The 15728-nt window shown below is 41.8% G+C and overlaps 1 protein-coding gene across 1 annotated transcript in view; it reads right to left on the minus strand.

The window, feature by feature from the left end:
- The window catches only part of FAM155A (family with sequence similarity 155 member A), a 487227-nt gene extending 477002 nt beyond the window's left edge, over positions 1-10225 (minus strand). The window contains exon 1 of the mRNA XM_037378445.1: positions 9349-10225. Within this exon, the coding sequence (XP_037234342.1) occupies positions 9349-10161 (813 nt within the window). The 5' untranslated portion in view covers positions 10162-10225. The remainder of the gene's footprint in view (positions 1-9348) is intronic.
- Positions 10226-15728: the final 5503 nt, after the last annotated feature.

Here is a 15728-nt window from a genome sequence, read left to right on the forward strand (position 1 = left end):
TTGAATACACAAGAATTCTTACTTGCAACTGTGAATAAATAAGATATCCTTATTACCCTGAAGCTCTTCTATACAGAAATCTGGTTTCAAAGAATATCATGTGAAGGCAATGTTAACACTGCTTATGGGAAATGTACATGTAATTTTTGTAAGCACATTTTTTTTAAATATATACTTGTATTCTTTATTACACAACAAATTAAGCCTAAAAATACATTTTATTGTTTATTTGCTAATTTTTGTTGTCCTTCTACCTCCTGGGCTTTATTTTAAAGAATGTCTGGTTTTTAAACCAGTGTGCACATACAAATACAAGTATTTGTCTCGGCAGAGATCATTTTAAGTGCCTTTGAAAACACATCTTTACCTCTAACAGAAATAAAGATACTCCTCTAAATGATGAAGTTATACTGATATAAAAATACATTTTTTCCTGAATCATGAGCATATTAAATGAACTAATATGAGTTAAGAATAAAATTTCCACACTAGCAAAAAATGTTATGTCTGGTATACTATTCCTCATGAATAACATGTATGCATGAATAAATTTTTATATTTATGGTCTTCTATTTAGTTGCCTATTACTAAACCCAGAAAGCTGCAAGATGTGTAATTAAGTGTTAATACAGATTTTGAAGCATTTAAGGGTTGCCTAAATTCTTCCTTAACAGATCTTTAAATCCAATAATTTATCTAAATTAATACATCTCATACAAAGTTGTTTTTTCTGAGAACCTGCAAGTGTAACCCCTCAAATACGGAGAGCAAGCTAGCCAATGTACAGCAATGATCAGCAAATCATCAATCAATGAACTACAGAAACTCTCTTATTCTCCCAAAAGAATGAATGAAATGAGAAAAACTCTTTTTCTAAATATCACAGACAATCCGTTTTTTCCCCTTCCCTTTAATTAAGAATGCCTTCTGGTTCTGGGTTGCTAATATCTTTAAAATGTAATAAAGATACTTCATTATGATGTTTTACAGAGATGAAGTGTGTTGACAGGCCCAAAATACCATTTACATAAGCGGTCAGGCAAAGTAAAGGCAGCATCTAATCTAACGTGCAGAGGATCAACAAGATTTAAACATGCATTTAAAAAGCATTTCAGATATCATATTTGCTCCCTGGAAAATATCTCCTGAAAATTACAATACATTGCACATTCTAAAATAAAAAAATAATAAAATTACTTTTTGTTCTTTTTCAAATTTTATAATGTATGTATTGGAAAATGTAATGGCTTGACTAAGGATCTTGCCTAAAATGTAACTTTAAAAAAAAAATAAAAAATAAAATAAAATTTAAAAAAGGGTCACTGTCACTGTCATATCCCAAAAGTGAAAATTTGGACTTTTTTAATTTGTAATCTCTCAGTTACAGTTTCTCCCTAATTTCATTTAAATCATTTAAAACATCCACAATGATTTCCAAACTGCTGCAGGACTTCTAAAAACCTAGACCTAAACATATTGTCTTTTGGTAACTTCAGGTCACCTTTGCTACTGTTTTTAATCAGCAAGTTTTCTTCTACTGATGAAATATCTGAATGATCTGTCAACATCAATCTATAGGAAAGGTGAACATTCCCATCAGGGTCTCCAAGACACTTCAAAGGACCAAGATATTCATATAGAACTGCCGAAGTTTATCAGTTCAACATTTATCATCACCATTTGTTCCAATTATTTGGTGGTATTTGACCAGTGCTTCAAAGGGTCCTACTAGGTTCTTCCATTAAGGCTTTAGGACACTGTTATTTCAAACACAGCTTTCGAGACGTGTCCATCAGTTTGGATTAAAGAGATGAGATAAAGGATGGGAGAATATCAAGCGTTGATCAACTTCCCTTCAAAGCAGCTTACATCATGCCCTGTTATCTTTGTCATTATGGACTGGGAGCTCGTTGGATACAGCTCTTCAATATGCATGTTCTAAAGGAGCAATCTGTGTCTTTCATATATCTGCCGTTTGCAAACAAGGTCACACCACAAATCCAAAAGTAAACCTGGTCTTTTCAAATACCTTCAAATTAATGAAATCTCTCTACAAGCCAGAATATGTCTCTAGTGCCTCACTAAATTTGTATTCATCTAACTGATTGGTGCTGTAAACTAAATCAAACTGCCACATGCTCTCACTTCACGATGTTTGCTCTACAGTTCTGACAAGAGAAAAGTACAGTGAAAAGCAAATAGAAAAGTACAGTATGGTTATTTTAGTAAAGTGGCATAAACGTCTAAGACTATGTGCCTCCTGAGTGAGAAAGATTGGGTAGGCTTAGGGGGGTTCCCTCTGATTTGGTCTGAGGGAAGAAAGTGAAACCCAGCACAATCTACAGGAATTCTCACACATATAGACACTTCCACCCCCCAAAAACCCACCTACTTTGTAAAGAAAGAAGGGAGAATAAGAGAAAAATCCCCAGCAGATCAACCTGCAAGAAACTGCTAATAAGAAGATGACCTACAATTGTTATGGTATAGTTTCTCAGTAGAAGTAACAGTAAAACTGGAAAAACAGTATGTAGGAGCTCTTGGCCTCCAATCTTTCAAAAAAGTTATAAAAATATAGTTATGTCAAACAAGGCCCTTTCCTGTTCGCATCTCTAAGAAGCAGACTGCATAGCTCACACATTCTTCAGTGACACAATACAGTCATCAGAGAAGTGAAGGAGGCTTCTGATTTCACTAGCTTGGTGTGGGACAGCACAAGTAGCAGGACTTTACAGACTTTCTGGCAGTTAAATTTTGCATATGACCACAATTTCATAAAAACTTATTTTTTTATACTATTTTTTTAATATCTTGTTAGGATTCATCTAATATGACTTTAGAGGTCAATGGTGGAGAAGTTTGAGATAAAATGACAGTATGTTCTCTTCAGAGACAATAAAGAGAAAATAGGTGCTTTTAAGGGCATAATCTATCTGACATAATTCAGCTGACCAGTTTATTGTGAACTGATGCAGACTCTAGAATTGCCTATATATCTCCAGTGACTACAAAAAGGGTCATTTTTTTCTTTTTTTTCTGTATTTTTTTTCTTGTCAAATGAATTATTTCAGCTTTCTACCTTCTGGGGTGTTATGAGTGATACTTACCAAAAAGTAATATTTACAAATTCAGCTTCTAAGTTACTTTTTCACTTTTAGGCAATTCACAGTTCTAAATACATTGTGGATCTTTGTGTAGGGCTGAATTAATAAATTACTAAGTATAGACCAAATGATTTTTAGGCAGGATAAGTGATAGAACTACAGTCTGCATTTTGATTACTTTTCCTAGAAGAACATGAAGTGAAGAAGCCAGACCACTGCATTCTCTGCAAGGTGCATGAGAAGCATACTGCTCGATGCAAAGAGAACCAGTGAACAAAGTAAAACTGAGGGCAGAGTCATGACGTCCCTAGACATGTGAAGCTAACACCATCAAGTGTTAAACGGTGACTGCTAAACTAGGGTGGAATCCACTTCAGCTACGCTGTGCTAGTCATCTGCCGCCCTTTTTTTCCTAAATCAGGAATAAAGTACCCATCGGCACTGTGAATGGGATGGACATCTAAGTGATCAACTAGATGCAAACTTTTTAAAAGTTAGGTGAGGTGAGCTCACCTCTGAAAGAACACTGGGAAATTTGCTCTTTCAGTAGTGAAGACATCTGATCCTGATCCAGCACAGCATTTAAGCAATTGAAACTACAGCATGTGCAAAGCCTTCCCTGAGTGCAGTGCCATTCATCTAGCTCAAAACAGGAGACTAAGGCAGATTGCTGGATCATGATTTTAGGCCAAAATACAAAGTCCATTAACACATAGTCAGTGTTGTTCCTTATATTAATATACCAGTGCACTATTATATGAATAGTTACACTAAATTCATCCACATATTTATCATAAATTAGTTTCAAAAAATAATTCAACTTGCTAATTGTTGGGTTTTTTTAAAATCAACTGAACAAATAGCATGTGCAAACATCAATTTATACAGTCACATTACTTTCACAGCATTTTAAAGAAATTTATACATTTATGTTTCATGGCTTTATTAATACAGCATATTATTAATTTTAAAAAGAGCTTTAAAATAAATATTTAAATTTCAAGACATTCTGAAAAGGCATTACATCAGTAATTAATGTTTATTGTTTCCGGTTTGTATTAATGCTGACCACCAGTGCAGATTTCTGAAGGCTTGATTTGTAAGAGTTTCTTCTGATTAGCTTAGGTATCACTCTTGGATATGATATAAATACTGTGTGATTAAGATGTGCAATTTAAGTGCCTAACTTTGCAGCAGATGCTGGTCTATGTGACCTTTTGGAACAGAAGAGTTCTTTTATCACTTGAGCTTTTGGTTTCATATTTCTCATCTGCTCTTTTCTGCCAGCTTAACTGAGAGTTTGAATCAAAACCTAATTAGACTACATATGCTGTTTAGGAAAAAGTTCTTAGAAAAGTCATGATTCATCTAAGCTTTGCTATTTCCAGATAAATTAGCACAAATGTGATTTTATTTGCTTTAAAAAAATTTCAGTCATCCTCTCACTCAAATAAAAGTAGTTGAACACATTTCTTTGATAAAAAACAAACAAACTAGTAACAGAAGCAACAGCTTTATATTCCTACGATGAATATATTCCTATAGTGATACCATCTATGTTTAATGATGAAACCCTGTATTGATATGCATGTTTTTCAGCTAGGTAGCATTACAATTCCACTATTTTCTCACATTTTTCTGATACCAGGATCATAAACCTCAAATCAGAAGTTATTAATTTGTATTTAATTTCTGAAAATAAGGAAAAAAAAGGTCTCTCTGTACATGTTGAGCACCTAGGATGTCAGATGAAGTTTGTTTTTTAGCAATGTTTATATAAAAATTAAATATTCTCATTTTTACCCTTTGATATTCTAGGAGAAAACCTTAATTCCTTGAATGTTATTTTAATTATAATGCACTTACCTGAATTACACATTTCAATATTTCAACTAGCACTAAGGAAAGCCACATTTTAAACACTTTCAGCTTTCACTGGGTTAAAGAAACGTGTCAAATGATTGTAACTGATGTTTTGTTCAAACATTAATAAATATAGTTGCCAAGGAAGTCCTAGCCTCCAATACTTTTTACAAAAACATAAATTCATTCTTGGTGGGGAAAAAATAAAAGAATTAAAACCCTTTACATTTATATGTCCTACTTAGTTATTTGACCCAGTTCTTAATCAGAAGTAGCCAGAATTTTCTTTTATTCCACAAAGCGATTGCCTGCTGTCTTAAGAATAAGAACTTGAGTATTTCCCCTGATTGAAAGCTGACAAGTCATTATGGGGAACTGTGTCTTCCAACATCAAGCCAATTCAGTTCTCTGTTAATTGTCTGAATACAGTACTGTGTCACACTGCATATAAAGATGGTATTCTGGAAACCAAAAAATTATAGGTATTACCAAGAACAATCTGAAAATAAACTATTAATTTATAATGTACAAAAGCAAAATTTCATAAATATTAAAAAAAAATCTAAAGTAAATTTAAACAGAAAAGCAGAACTGTAGATCCAGATTTTCAGCTGTTCTGTTACTCTGGTGATTCAATAAAGCCACAACAATGTATTATGTCACCTTGTTGAATATGTAATACATTCAAATATTTTTCTTATATTTATTGTTTAGCTTTTACTAATATGTGACTATCGAGACAAGAAAACAATATATAAAAACATCAGACTTCCAGGATATTTTTTAAGAAATAAGTTGAGACTGATAACCCAAACTTCTAAACAACACACAAAGTATACTGACATCCTAACAATATAAAATGCATATGCATGTTCAATGATACCATAAAAAATAGTGACTTTTACAAATGTTCTATAATTCATAATTCTCAGCATTTGGTACAAAATTTTCAAAAATCCTAATGCAACTCAACAAGAAGTTTAATAGTAAAACCTTAATTACAGGACAGCTTTCTTTTCAATAAAATGAATATACTTACATATTAAAACTGAAACTAAAACTCACCATGTAGAACAGCTAAATGTGAACTGATAATGCAAACAATTCCTGCTTGCAAACTTCTGCAATACAAAGCACTTTATTTATAATATTATTCAGAGACCAGGAGACATGTAGTAAAACACTATTGTGAAAACGAAGTTTGTTTTCTTCCAGTTTCAGATAAGGGAATGAAAATATAAAGTCTGAGATTTAGGCTTATATGTCAAGAGTATTTTGATATGCACTTTTTGTTACAACCAGCAGTACTGTTTGGAAAAGCATCACTTGCTGGACTGAGAAATCCCCATGATTTTCACTTGTTACTGTGAGAACTGACTGTCAAGGGTGTCAAGGGTGGGGGATGGTGGCAGGGAAAGTTGGGAAGGGGGATGTAATACCCAATTACAAGTTCTAGGTTGACTGTTATTCAGTGTAAATTTTATTGATTTTGTCATCAGCTATAATTGGTTCACTGGATGAAGCGCTGTCTTTCTGTGAATGAAGCAGCCCTCTCAGAATAATAAAGATGTCTTAAATATAAATAGATTATTTAACAAGCCATTCGTTGCATTAAGCCATTGCTTACATACAGGATAATTTAGTAAAGACAGTATTTTTAGGATTTTGCTTAAAAGAAAATGCAGCTCACCACATAAACCAACCAAATGGTGTGTATGTAAAACACAGTTAGATGACAAGTTATTTTCTGTTCTGATTCTTAAGTTAAGAATTATTTAGATGTCCAAAGCTCAAAATATTAATATTTACTGACACACACACACACAAAAAAGGCTATTTCCTGATTGAGGGTAAATAAAATATGTATAAAACACCAGAAAGTCCAGCAGAATATTGCAATAGTCATAAAGTATTCATGACAAGTTTCTAGTTTCACCTGTTGGCACTTCAGGGTAGACCACGTACAAGCACATCAATACCCATCGATACGGCTATCAGACCGCTGGACCTGCTAAACGCTTGGCTTTCTCAGCCACCACAATGAATCAAAATGCTCCAGAGGGACCCAGCAGCAGCCAGGCAGGCTCGGGGGAAAGAGCGCGGGGGCTCCCCAGCCTGACCGCCGGCTGCGTACTCTGCTCTGCAGCACCTTGGACAGCAGCATCTCCGGCAGCGTCGGCCCCCAGCCCAGCACGGCCCAGCCCAGCACAGCCCAGCCCAGCCCAGCCCAGCTCAACCCAGCCCAGCCCAGTCCAGCCCAAGCCCAAGCCCATGCTCACAGGGTCACCCCACTGCCCCCCTTACCAGGTCTGCACCACCCGCCCGCTTCCCCAGTAAGAGGAAGAAAACACTAAGCTGCACCCTTGGTTTGGGTTTGTTTGTGTTGTTGGGTTTTGTTGTTGAGTTTTGTTTTGTTGTTTTTTTTCCTTTCTCCTACTGGTTGGCCAAATTCTCAAAACATAGAGCAATACATCTGGCACTCAGAACCTGTAGGTCATTGGCACTGCATTTGTCTAATTCATTTATATGTTTCACATAATCATTTTAATGTCAACAGCTTTTTCCCATAATTGGACAAGTATTTCTCTTTAAGGGGAAATCATTATACAGTGTGCATTTGCTGTTCTGTTCATTTTCAACACCTTTTACACCATGATACACTGTAGAGCAACTTCACGCTTTGTGCTAAAGTTTAGTCAAACTAAACTGAGATACAAAAAATTAAGCATGTAGATGTTGATTGTTTGGCAGCACAGAGCAGTAGGTCAATTTCTAGTTAAAAGAGTCAGTGAAATGGCAAAGATGTCCTTAGGACAGTGGACATCTATTTACATCTAATACGCTTTTTACTTATCCAATTCACTATGGAAATAGAATCCATTTACGATTTCAGTAACCGAGTACATAACATATATACACCGAGTGTGTACACACAGAGCTTATATATAACCTAGAAACAGTGGAGCCAACATTACTGATGAGACTACTTTACTTTTGTCAGATATAACAAAGAAAAAAAAGGCAACTTTCCTACTTTATCCAATTAGGTAACAGGATATTTTAGCTTCTGGAGGGGCTGTGGATTGATTTTTGTGGCAAAGATATGAGCAAATTACACTAACTTATTGGTGAAAGGGATTCTTTAGGCATGGACTGTTCCCATGAAATGATTTCAGAAGGCCCTGATGAAGTTACACGGCACCGAGGTACTGCTAGGCTGCCTGTTCAGAGCAGTGATTTGTATGCACTGTTGTGTTCCACTGCTAAAACAGGATTTGGTTCAGACTGGTTAATGTAGTGCTATAGTAGTCGAGATAATCCATTTCAGGGCAGAAACCTTTCACCTGGCTCAGGTCTCAACAAACACTCAAACAGGGGGAAAAAAGCATGCAGTTAGTTAATTCAGGCGCCAAGGACAACATTTTCGGGGGGGGGGGGGGGGGGGAGGGGGGGGGCTTTCCTGTCTTGAGAGCTAGGCCAACTATTCTTGTGCAAAAGTAGAGAGAAGACAACAACAGCAAAGAGCCCAAGTGGGACCCTGCCTTCTAACAAAGGAAAAGAAAAGCCTCTGCATCTCTCCGAGCAGTCACCGGTGGCACCAAAGAAAACGGTCGCGGCTTACTGAAACGCTGTCACCGTCACTTCCCAACCAAGGGCCACCGCGATGCCCGTTGACATCCTCCCTCGCCTTCCAGCTTTTCCCCGCTCCGCAGGTTTCAGCTGAGCGCCCGGAGACACGGTCCCGCCGCCCGCTCCGCCGCCCCGCGCCCCGCCGCTGCCCGCCGCCCCGGGGCCAAGCGCCCGACGGAACCCGCCCGCAGCTGCCGGTGCGCGCCCCCGCCGCCACCGGGGGACGAGGCGCCCGTCCTCCCGGGCACCGCGGCCCCCCGCCCCCCGGCCCCGGCCCGCCCCGGGGGCCCGCGGGCAGGGCAGCGCCGTCGGGCGGCCCCGGCGCCGGCTGCCGTCCCCAGCCCCGGCTGCCGTCCCCAGCCCCGCTCATTGGCATGCAGACCCTGTCGCTGCCTGCCGCCAAGCCGCATCCCAGCCCGCTGGAAGCCGGCAGCCGAGCCGGAGCCAATCGCATATTCATGAGGAGGGGGAAATCCAGCACTACACTCCCAGAGGATCGAGGATCACTTCTTCTTTCTTCTCCCCCCCTCCCCCGCAGCTTCCCCCTCGCTCTGCCTCCCTTTCAGCAGTGCGCTCGGGGGGGCTCCCCGCCGATACCCTCCGCAGCGCCGACTGCACCCCGGAACCCACGGCCGCCGGCGCCAGGGGCAGGGACCGCAGCAGGCACAACAGGGACCACGGCAGCCACAACAGCCGAGGGAGGCACGCCAGCCCGCCAGCCAGGGACAGGAAACACAGCAGGGGCTCCTACCTTACAATCCTCAGGACACGATTTCACCGAGTACTCATCCGACTGTAAATATTTCTGGAGCATAACCTCAAACTCTTCGTATTTCTCCTGAGCGTGCTGGTCGTAGCGCTGGTAAGCCTGGACGCACTGGCTGCAGGAGCCTCCCCCCCTCAGCACCACATCCAGACTGCAGTTCAAAGTGTCCGGATTGGACAATCCGGCGAACAACTCCCAAAGTGTGTAGGAATTACAAAAGGAAAGGTAAAAATCCGTCAGGTCCCAGCCGGGCGCCGGGCTCTGCCCCGCGCCCCGCGGCCGCCCCGGCCCCCCCCGCCGCCGGCACACCGCCTCCGCGTCCCCCACGCTAAAGCACTGCCCGGACGAGGAGCTCGGGGGGGAGCACGTCTCCAGGGGCCTGGCGGTGGAGTTCCCCAGGAAAGCAGCCTTGCCGTGCCGGGGCTCGGTGCCGTTGGTGCGGCCGCCGCCGCCGCCGCTGCTGCCGGGGGAGGGCGGGAGGGAGGGCGAGGGGGGGGCGAGGAGCCGGGGCGCGGGGGGCGCCGGCTCCCCCATGCCCGCCAGCAGCTCCGGCTCCGCGGGCTCGGGCTTCTCGGGCGGCGGCTGCTCCTTCTCTCCGGTCCCCGTGAATTTGGCCTCGGCGCAGAACCACAAGTGATCAGAGAGCAGGACTGTGAAAAACAAGAGCGATGCCAGGGACAGTCGCCATTTCTGAGCCCTCTCTGAATCCGTGAAGGGTTTTTCGTTCTCCCGGGGTGCGAACCAGATTTTTAAGCCGTCATCATACTGCCGACTGCACATCCAAGCACCCCTGGTCATATTTTGGGAACGCACAGCCCTGGCCGACTCCACCGTGAGGGCTCCTTTGCCGGTGTCACCACAATATGCATTGACTTAAAAGATTGGGGGGATTTTCTTGCCTGCCTTCCCTTCTCTCGCTCGCTCGCTCGCTCCCCCCCGCCCCCCCCGCCCCCCCTCCACTCTTCCCCCCTTTCTCTTTCTCCCTCTTCTTTCTTTCTTCTTTTTCTTCCTCTGAGATACTGTTGGGTTTCGCCGGTGGCTCTGCCTTGGTCTCACCACATGAAGCAGCCCCAGTCCATCCAACGCCGAGTGCCGTGGAGAAGATAAGAGCAATAACGCAGAAAGAGGAGGAGGAGAGGAGATGGTGGTGGTAGTGGTGATAGTTGGTGGTGACGGGGCTGCGCGACTGGTCCTTTCCCCCTCTCACCCAGGCATGGTCAGATCGCAGCTCCCCATCTCCCTCCTGAGAAAAGCCCGCTGCCCCCGGACAGCTGCATGCCGCGTCCCCCGCTGCCGACGGACGCTCCGGGGGGCTCCTCGCCTCCCCTTCCTCCCTGCCGCCGCCGCTGCTCCTCTTCCTCAGCCCCAAGCCGCGGCACAGATGCCTGCACCGCTGTCTCCGTCTCCTGTTTCTTCTCTCCCCCCTCCGCTCTAACTGGAGAGACGCTGCTGCAGGGCTCCCGGAGCACTGCCGAGGATGCTGAAGAGGAGGAGGAGGAAGAGGAAGAGGAGGAGGAGGCTGCCGGGGCCGCCGCCGCCGCTGGTGACAATGGGCTGCGGCTGCCGCCGCTGCTGCCGCCGGGCGCGGTGTCCCCGGGCGCACGGGGCGGAACTGCCTGGCTGGGGGGCCCCGATGGGCACAGGCATCTTGGGCCCCTGGGCTAAGTTGCCGCCATCTTCGTCCTGGAGAAACACTTTTTTGGGGGGAGCTCTGCCTTTTGCGTCATCTCCTCCCGCGCCGAGATCTCTCTATCCTGGCGCATTGGCAGCAGCAGCAACTCTGCCTCCTCCTGCCTGAGGAGGAGGAGGAGGAGGTAGGTGAGGCACTGGGGACCACATGGCCCCTCCGAAGGGCTTCCTCGATGCAACTCTCTCTACTCGTCTCACCGAAGGGACTGCTCGGTACCACCCTCCAGCCCTCTCTTCTGCAGGGTCTCCTTCCCTTTGTGGCCCTGAGACACCAAGTCCATGCAGATGGTGGCCGGAGAGGTCTGCCGCCTGTCTGTCCTTGTCACAGCAAATCGCAAATGACATAGGGAACTTCGGGCGCTGGATCTTGGCAGGTTTTGGCCCCACAGTAGCAGGCAGCCTGAGCACAGCTGCCTGACTTTCAGTCAGCGAGCTGGAAAGCGTAATGCCCTTAAACCCCAAGCTGTTCCCCAAGAGAAGTTTTGCAAAACCCTGGTGCAGCACGCAAGCTGGGTAAATGGCACCAGTCCTTGTTTTTCGCCTTTTACGTGTCACTGCCTGGAAAGAGAGACAGAGACAGCAGGCTCGGCTCTCCTATTATCCCATGAATCACTGATGATCTCCACGGCAGAGGTCCCACCACCATGTTCTGGCCCCAAACAGCAGGATCTCTTGCTTAATTAAACATGCTCTTTAGTCACTCCTAAGTTACCTACACCTTGCTTGCTGATGCACCTTAATGTAACAGCAACAGAAAAAACGGGATCTTGCACAAGACAAGAGAAGGTGCCAGCTACAAGTTGAACATTATGAGATGAAGACCTGGAGTTACAAGGTCTTCCTCTCTAGATACCAGGGGTGCTATCTGTCCATAGCATAACCAAGACGTCTGCTTTCATTTCTCCACTGGACTACGGGAAGGTTAAGAGGCCTTACCTTTCCTTGTTCTGGAGGCTTTCTCCATCCTGCAGTACAGGACCATTTAGAAATGCTTATGGCCCTTGAACGAGGTGCACAATGTACCCCAAAAGGTGGCTTTTCCTCATTATTTTGTTAACAGAAGCTTTATTTGTTAAAAAATATGGCTGTGGTCTATAAGCTGATACAGATTGCTGACAGCTCTCTAATTCAGCTTTGAAAAGCGTAGTGGAAAGAATTCTGAAACTGAACCATACCAGAGGACGACAGAACTTGGATCTTTTCTGACTGCAGCAGTTAACTGAGGGGTGAGCTTACCAAGGAATGTGCTGGAATTTCCATCACTTTGAGTTATAAATCAAGGCTGGATGTCTTTGAAAAGGAGATGGTATACCTCAAACAGAAGATGCAGACCTGAGGGAGGAATTGCTGAGTGAGGTTCTATGCCCTGTGTTATGCTGGAGGTCAAAGCACATTATCATAATGGTCTCATCTGGCCTTAAAAGATCTATGAGTCAAAGTCTACACTGAGCAGAAGTTATCTGTGCATTTTATTTTGATAGACTATTTAAAGACACAGAAATATGTGCTAATATTATAAGAAAAAAAGTCTACAGTATTCAAATCAGAATGCATCTTTGCAATTCTCAGTCAGTCAGCTTACACCATCTGTTAATGGTACATTATTAATTTTGGCCTTAGAGCTTTGATTGCAATGATTTGACTTATTGGGCCCTGAACTGTTTCTGCATTTTTGTAGAGTTTTCTGTTCTGGGATAAGACTTTGACTGAGCTTTTAAAAGGGAATCAGAATAACTACTTCTCTAACATGTTATTTGTTTAATTACGTTTTGCTTATTTGGTTATGTATCTTGTGGTGGACTGAAACAAAAATAGAGGACACACACACACATGGAAAAAGAAACAAACAAACCCAAACCCAACTGGAATAAGCAACAAGTTCCTGCCATCAGGTCTGAGATTTTCAGAATGTCTTTTATTAAGATATGTGGCACTGGCTGCATAATTATCCTGTATTTGACAGTTTGACAGCCAAATTCTGGGTGAAGGAAGTCTATTTTGGAGTCCACACCTGGAAAACAGGCTTGATTACCTACCACACACACACACACACGCACACACACACACCCCACCCCAAATATTGTTTCCCTTTGTCCTGTTGGGAAAATGAGAGGGTAATAGGGTAACAGGCAATTTTGCAATCCATGGGGAAAGTAGAAATGTTCTTTATTCCATAGTGGAATTTTAAGACGTGGTAATGAAGAAATGGTGGTATCCAGACCTCATCCAAAACTTAATGTCAGAATTAATTCCTAAATCTGTGCCTCTCTGGTTACACTTGTCTAGGAACAAAGGGAATATACTCAATCTGCCAGGATTTTTTAGATATACTTGGCTTCTCCAAAAAATCCATTTTCTCACATTTCCTAACTTTTGCCCAGAAAAATAGAGTGAGAGTTCTTTTTCAACACCTAGCAATAAACTATAATAAGACAATCAGCATTCCCAAAATGAGCACGTCCTTTTTCAGTGACAGTTTTCTGTAACAGAGAATGTGTCATGCAGAAATGTTGTTTCACCTGTTATGTTTCCCCCAAAGCCCCATTCCCTCTCCACCTAGCACAGTGAATAACCCGTTAGTTGCAGCAGCTGGTTCCTGATGGATCTGAACAGATGCAGTTCAGTTCTCTGGTGCCCCTTAGTGTTAGGTCTTGGAGCTCAAGGGAAAAAAAATAATGCTATAAAATAATATCTGAAAATCAAGCAGATGATTGCACATGGTGGGGGAAAGAATCTGAAGTATGTATGCATATAAATATGTAGCTTCTTTCTCTCAAAGCTCCTTCAAAGTTTTGTTATCATAAATCTAATCTAAGTAACAGAATTGTATTTAAACTGGGTTAATGAATTATATGAATGTGAGGAAAAGGGCCAGACTTTCCTGACACATACCAATAAAGAAGTATGTCCCCATATTCATCATTCTTCCTAAATAACTCTAGTGGTGCAAAATACTGACTTTGCTTTGAAATCACACTTTTCATTGGGATTATTTATTACTCATGTTCCAAAGCTTGGCGAGTGTGAGGAACTCATGGAAGCCTGTCTCCCTAGCTGGTGGAGTCACCAGATGTTTCACACAGAGATATTCTTAAAATAATGTAACTCAGAGTCAGCTCTGCCATATATTGCTTCAATCAATATAACCAGAGTGGATATTCTTTAGTTCTTTTACTCATAATATGCAAGATAGCCAATTTATCGAGCACTGAGGACACAGTCTAACAGAAAGAGCATGCACAATGTTTGAGAGACTTGAAGCTACTGCTTCACCTATATACTATATGTTTTTATTGTGAAAGTAGTTTAGGTTATGAAGCAGAAATAATTCTTGACACATTAATGATAATAAACACTTACCATAATAGAAAGCTTTACTGTTCAAAGCAAATAGTCTTATATTTTTGCCTAATATCATGCACACAGTAATTTCCTGCTTTAGTCTCTTGCTTTTCTGTGACCTTTTTTAATACAAGATTGTTAGGTCTGAAGAGCTCTATATGGGTCTTTCAGATAATTTTAGCAGGTTTGAGAGATGTGTCTTGTCTTTGTAATGTATATTCTTTCTATAAGAAAAATGTATTTTCTAATTGCTAAGCAGCACTTCTTTTTGTAAAATCTTGCAGCAGGCTATTCTTAAAATAATCTATTTCATTTTATTTTTGGGTTGACTGATTCTACTGATAGAAGCAATTGTTGCAACAATTATTAACAGAAATACTCAGTAAACCCTTGCATCGGAGTGTCATCCAGCACTTTTAATAACAAGCAAACATTATCAGGCCATTTACTAGTTCCTCTTATATTAATTATTTTTTACAGGTTAAACAATTTCCATTCTATAGGAATATCTATATATTCTTTGTGGGCAAAATATGTCAAGTATGTGCTTTAGCATCCTCAGAGTTGTATAGTTTTTGTTTTATTTTGGCTTCTTACACCAGATTGTAATATCATTTTACCCATTACCTTGGAAGGGAGTCAGAGATTCAATTATCTATTTGCTAAGAATAATAGCCATAATGATTGTTGAGACACAAGCAAGTTAAGAAATCTGAGGAATTCATTTTATTTCCCACCACATTCCTAATGTTTTAGTTTCCCTTTCAGTATTTTTCATAAAGTTGAATTATTGTGAGAAAGCTTGAGGCACCTGGGCCTGATTACCACAAAGCAATGGGAAATTTATGTTAATATTAGCAGGCACTGAAGCTACTAATCCCTGTTTGAACAGCTCTAATTCAGATTTTAAGATTCTTGCACTTTCCATTGTTCCCACTTTCCAAATTACCTTCAATTTTGTCCCTTTGGCTTTGTGGTTTTTTTAAGCTTTTCTTACAAAATTAGGGGATTAACTATCAACCAGTAAATTTTAAAAGTTTGTTAGACTGGACTTTCAAAGGCTGTGCAGTACAAATTTGTAAGACATTAATGTCGTTAAGTTGATTGAATTGTCTTGCAGATGTTTGCTCTGTATCCTATGAGACTTCTTGTTAGAGAACGAGAACGTTTTTGTCTGTTGACATTTTCAGCCATGGAACAGTGAATGGATAACATGGGATCTGGAAGTCCGGTAAGCTTTCTCCAAAAATTGTAGGTCATCTTTATCATGACATCTTTATAATGAGAGCTCAGTCATAATATTACATCCGGCTGGTATATTTTGGCATGAGATG

The sequence above is a fragment of the Falco rusticolus genome, chromosome 2 (assembly GCF_015220075.1).
Source record: "Falco rusticolus isolate bFalRus1 chromosome 2, bFalRus1.pri, whole genome shotgun sequence".
NCBI lineage: Eukaryota > Metazoa > Chordata > Aves > Falconiformes > Falconidae > Falco > Falco rusticolus.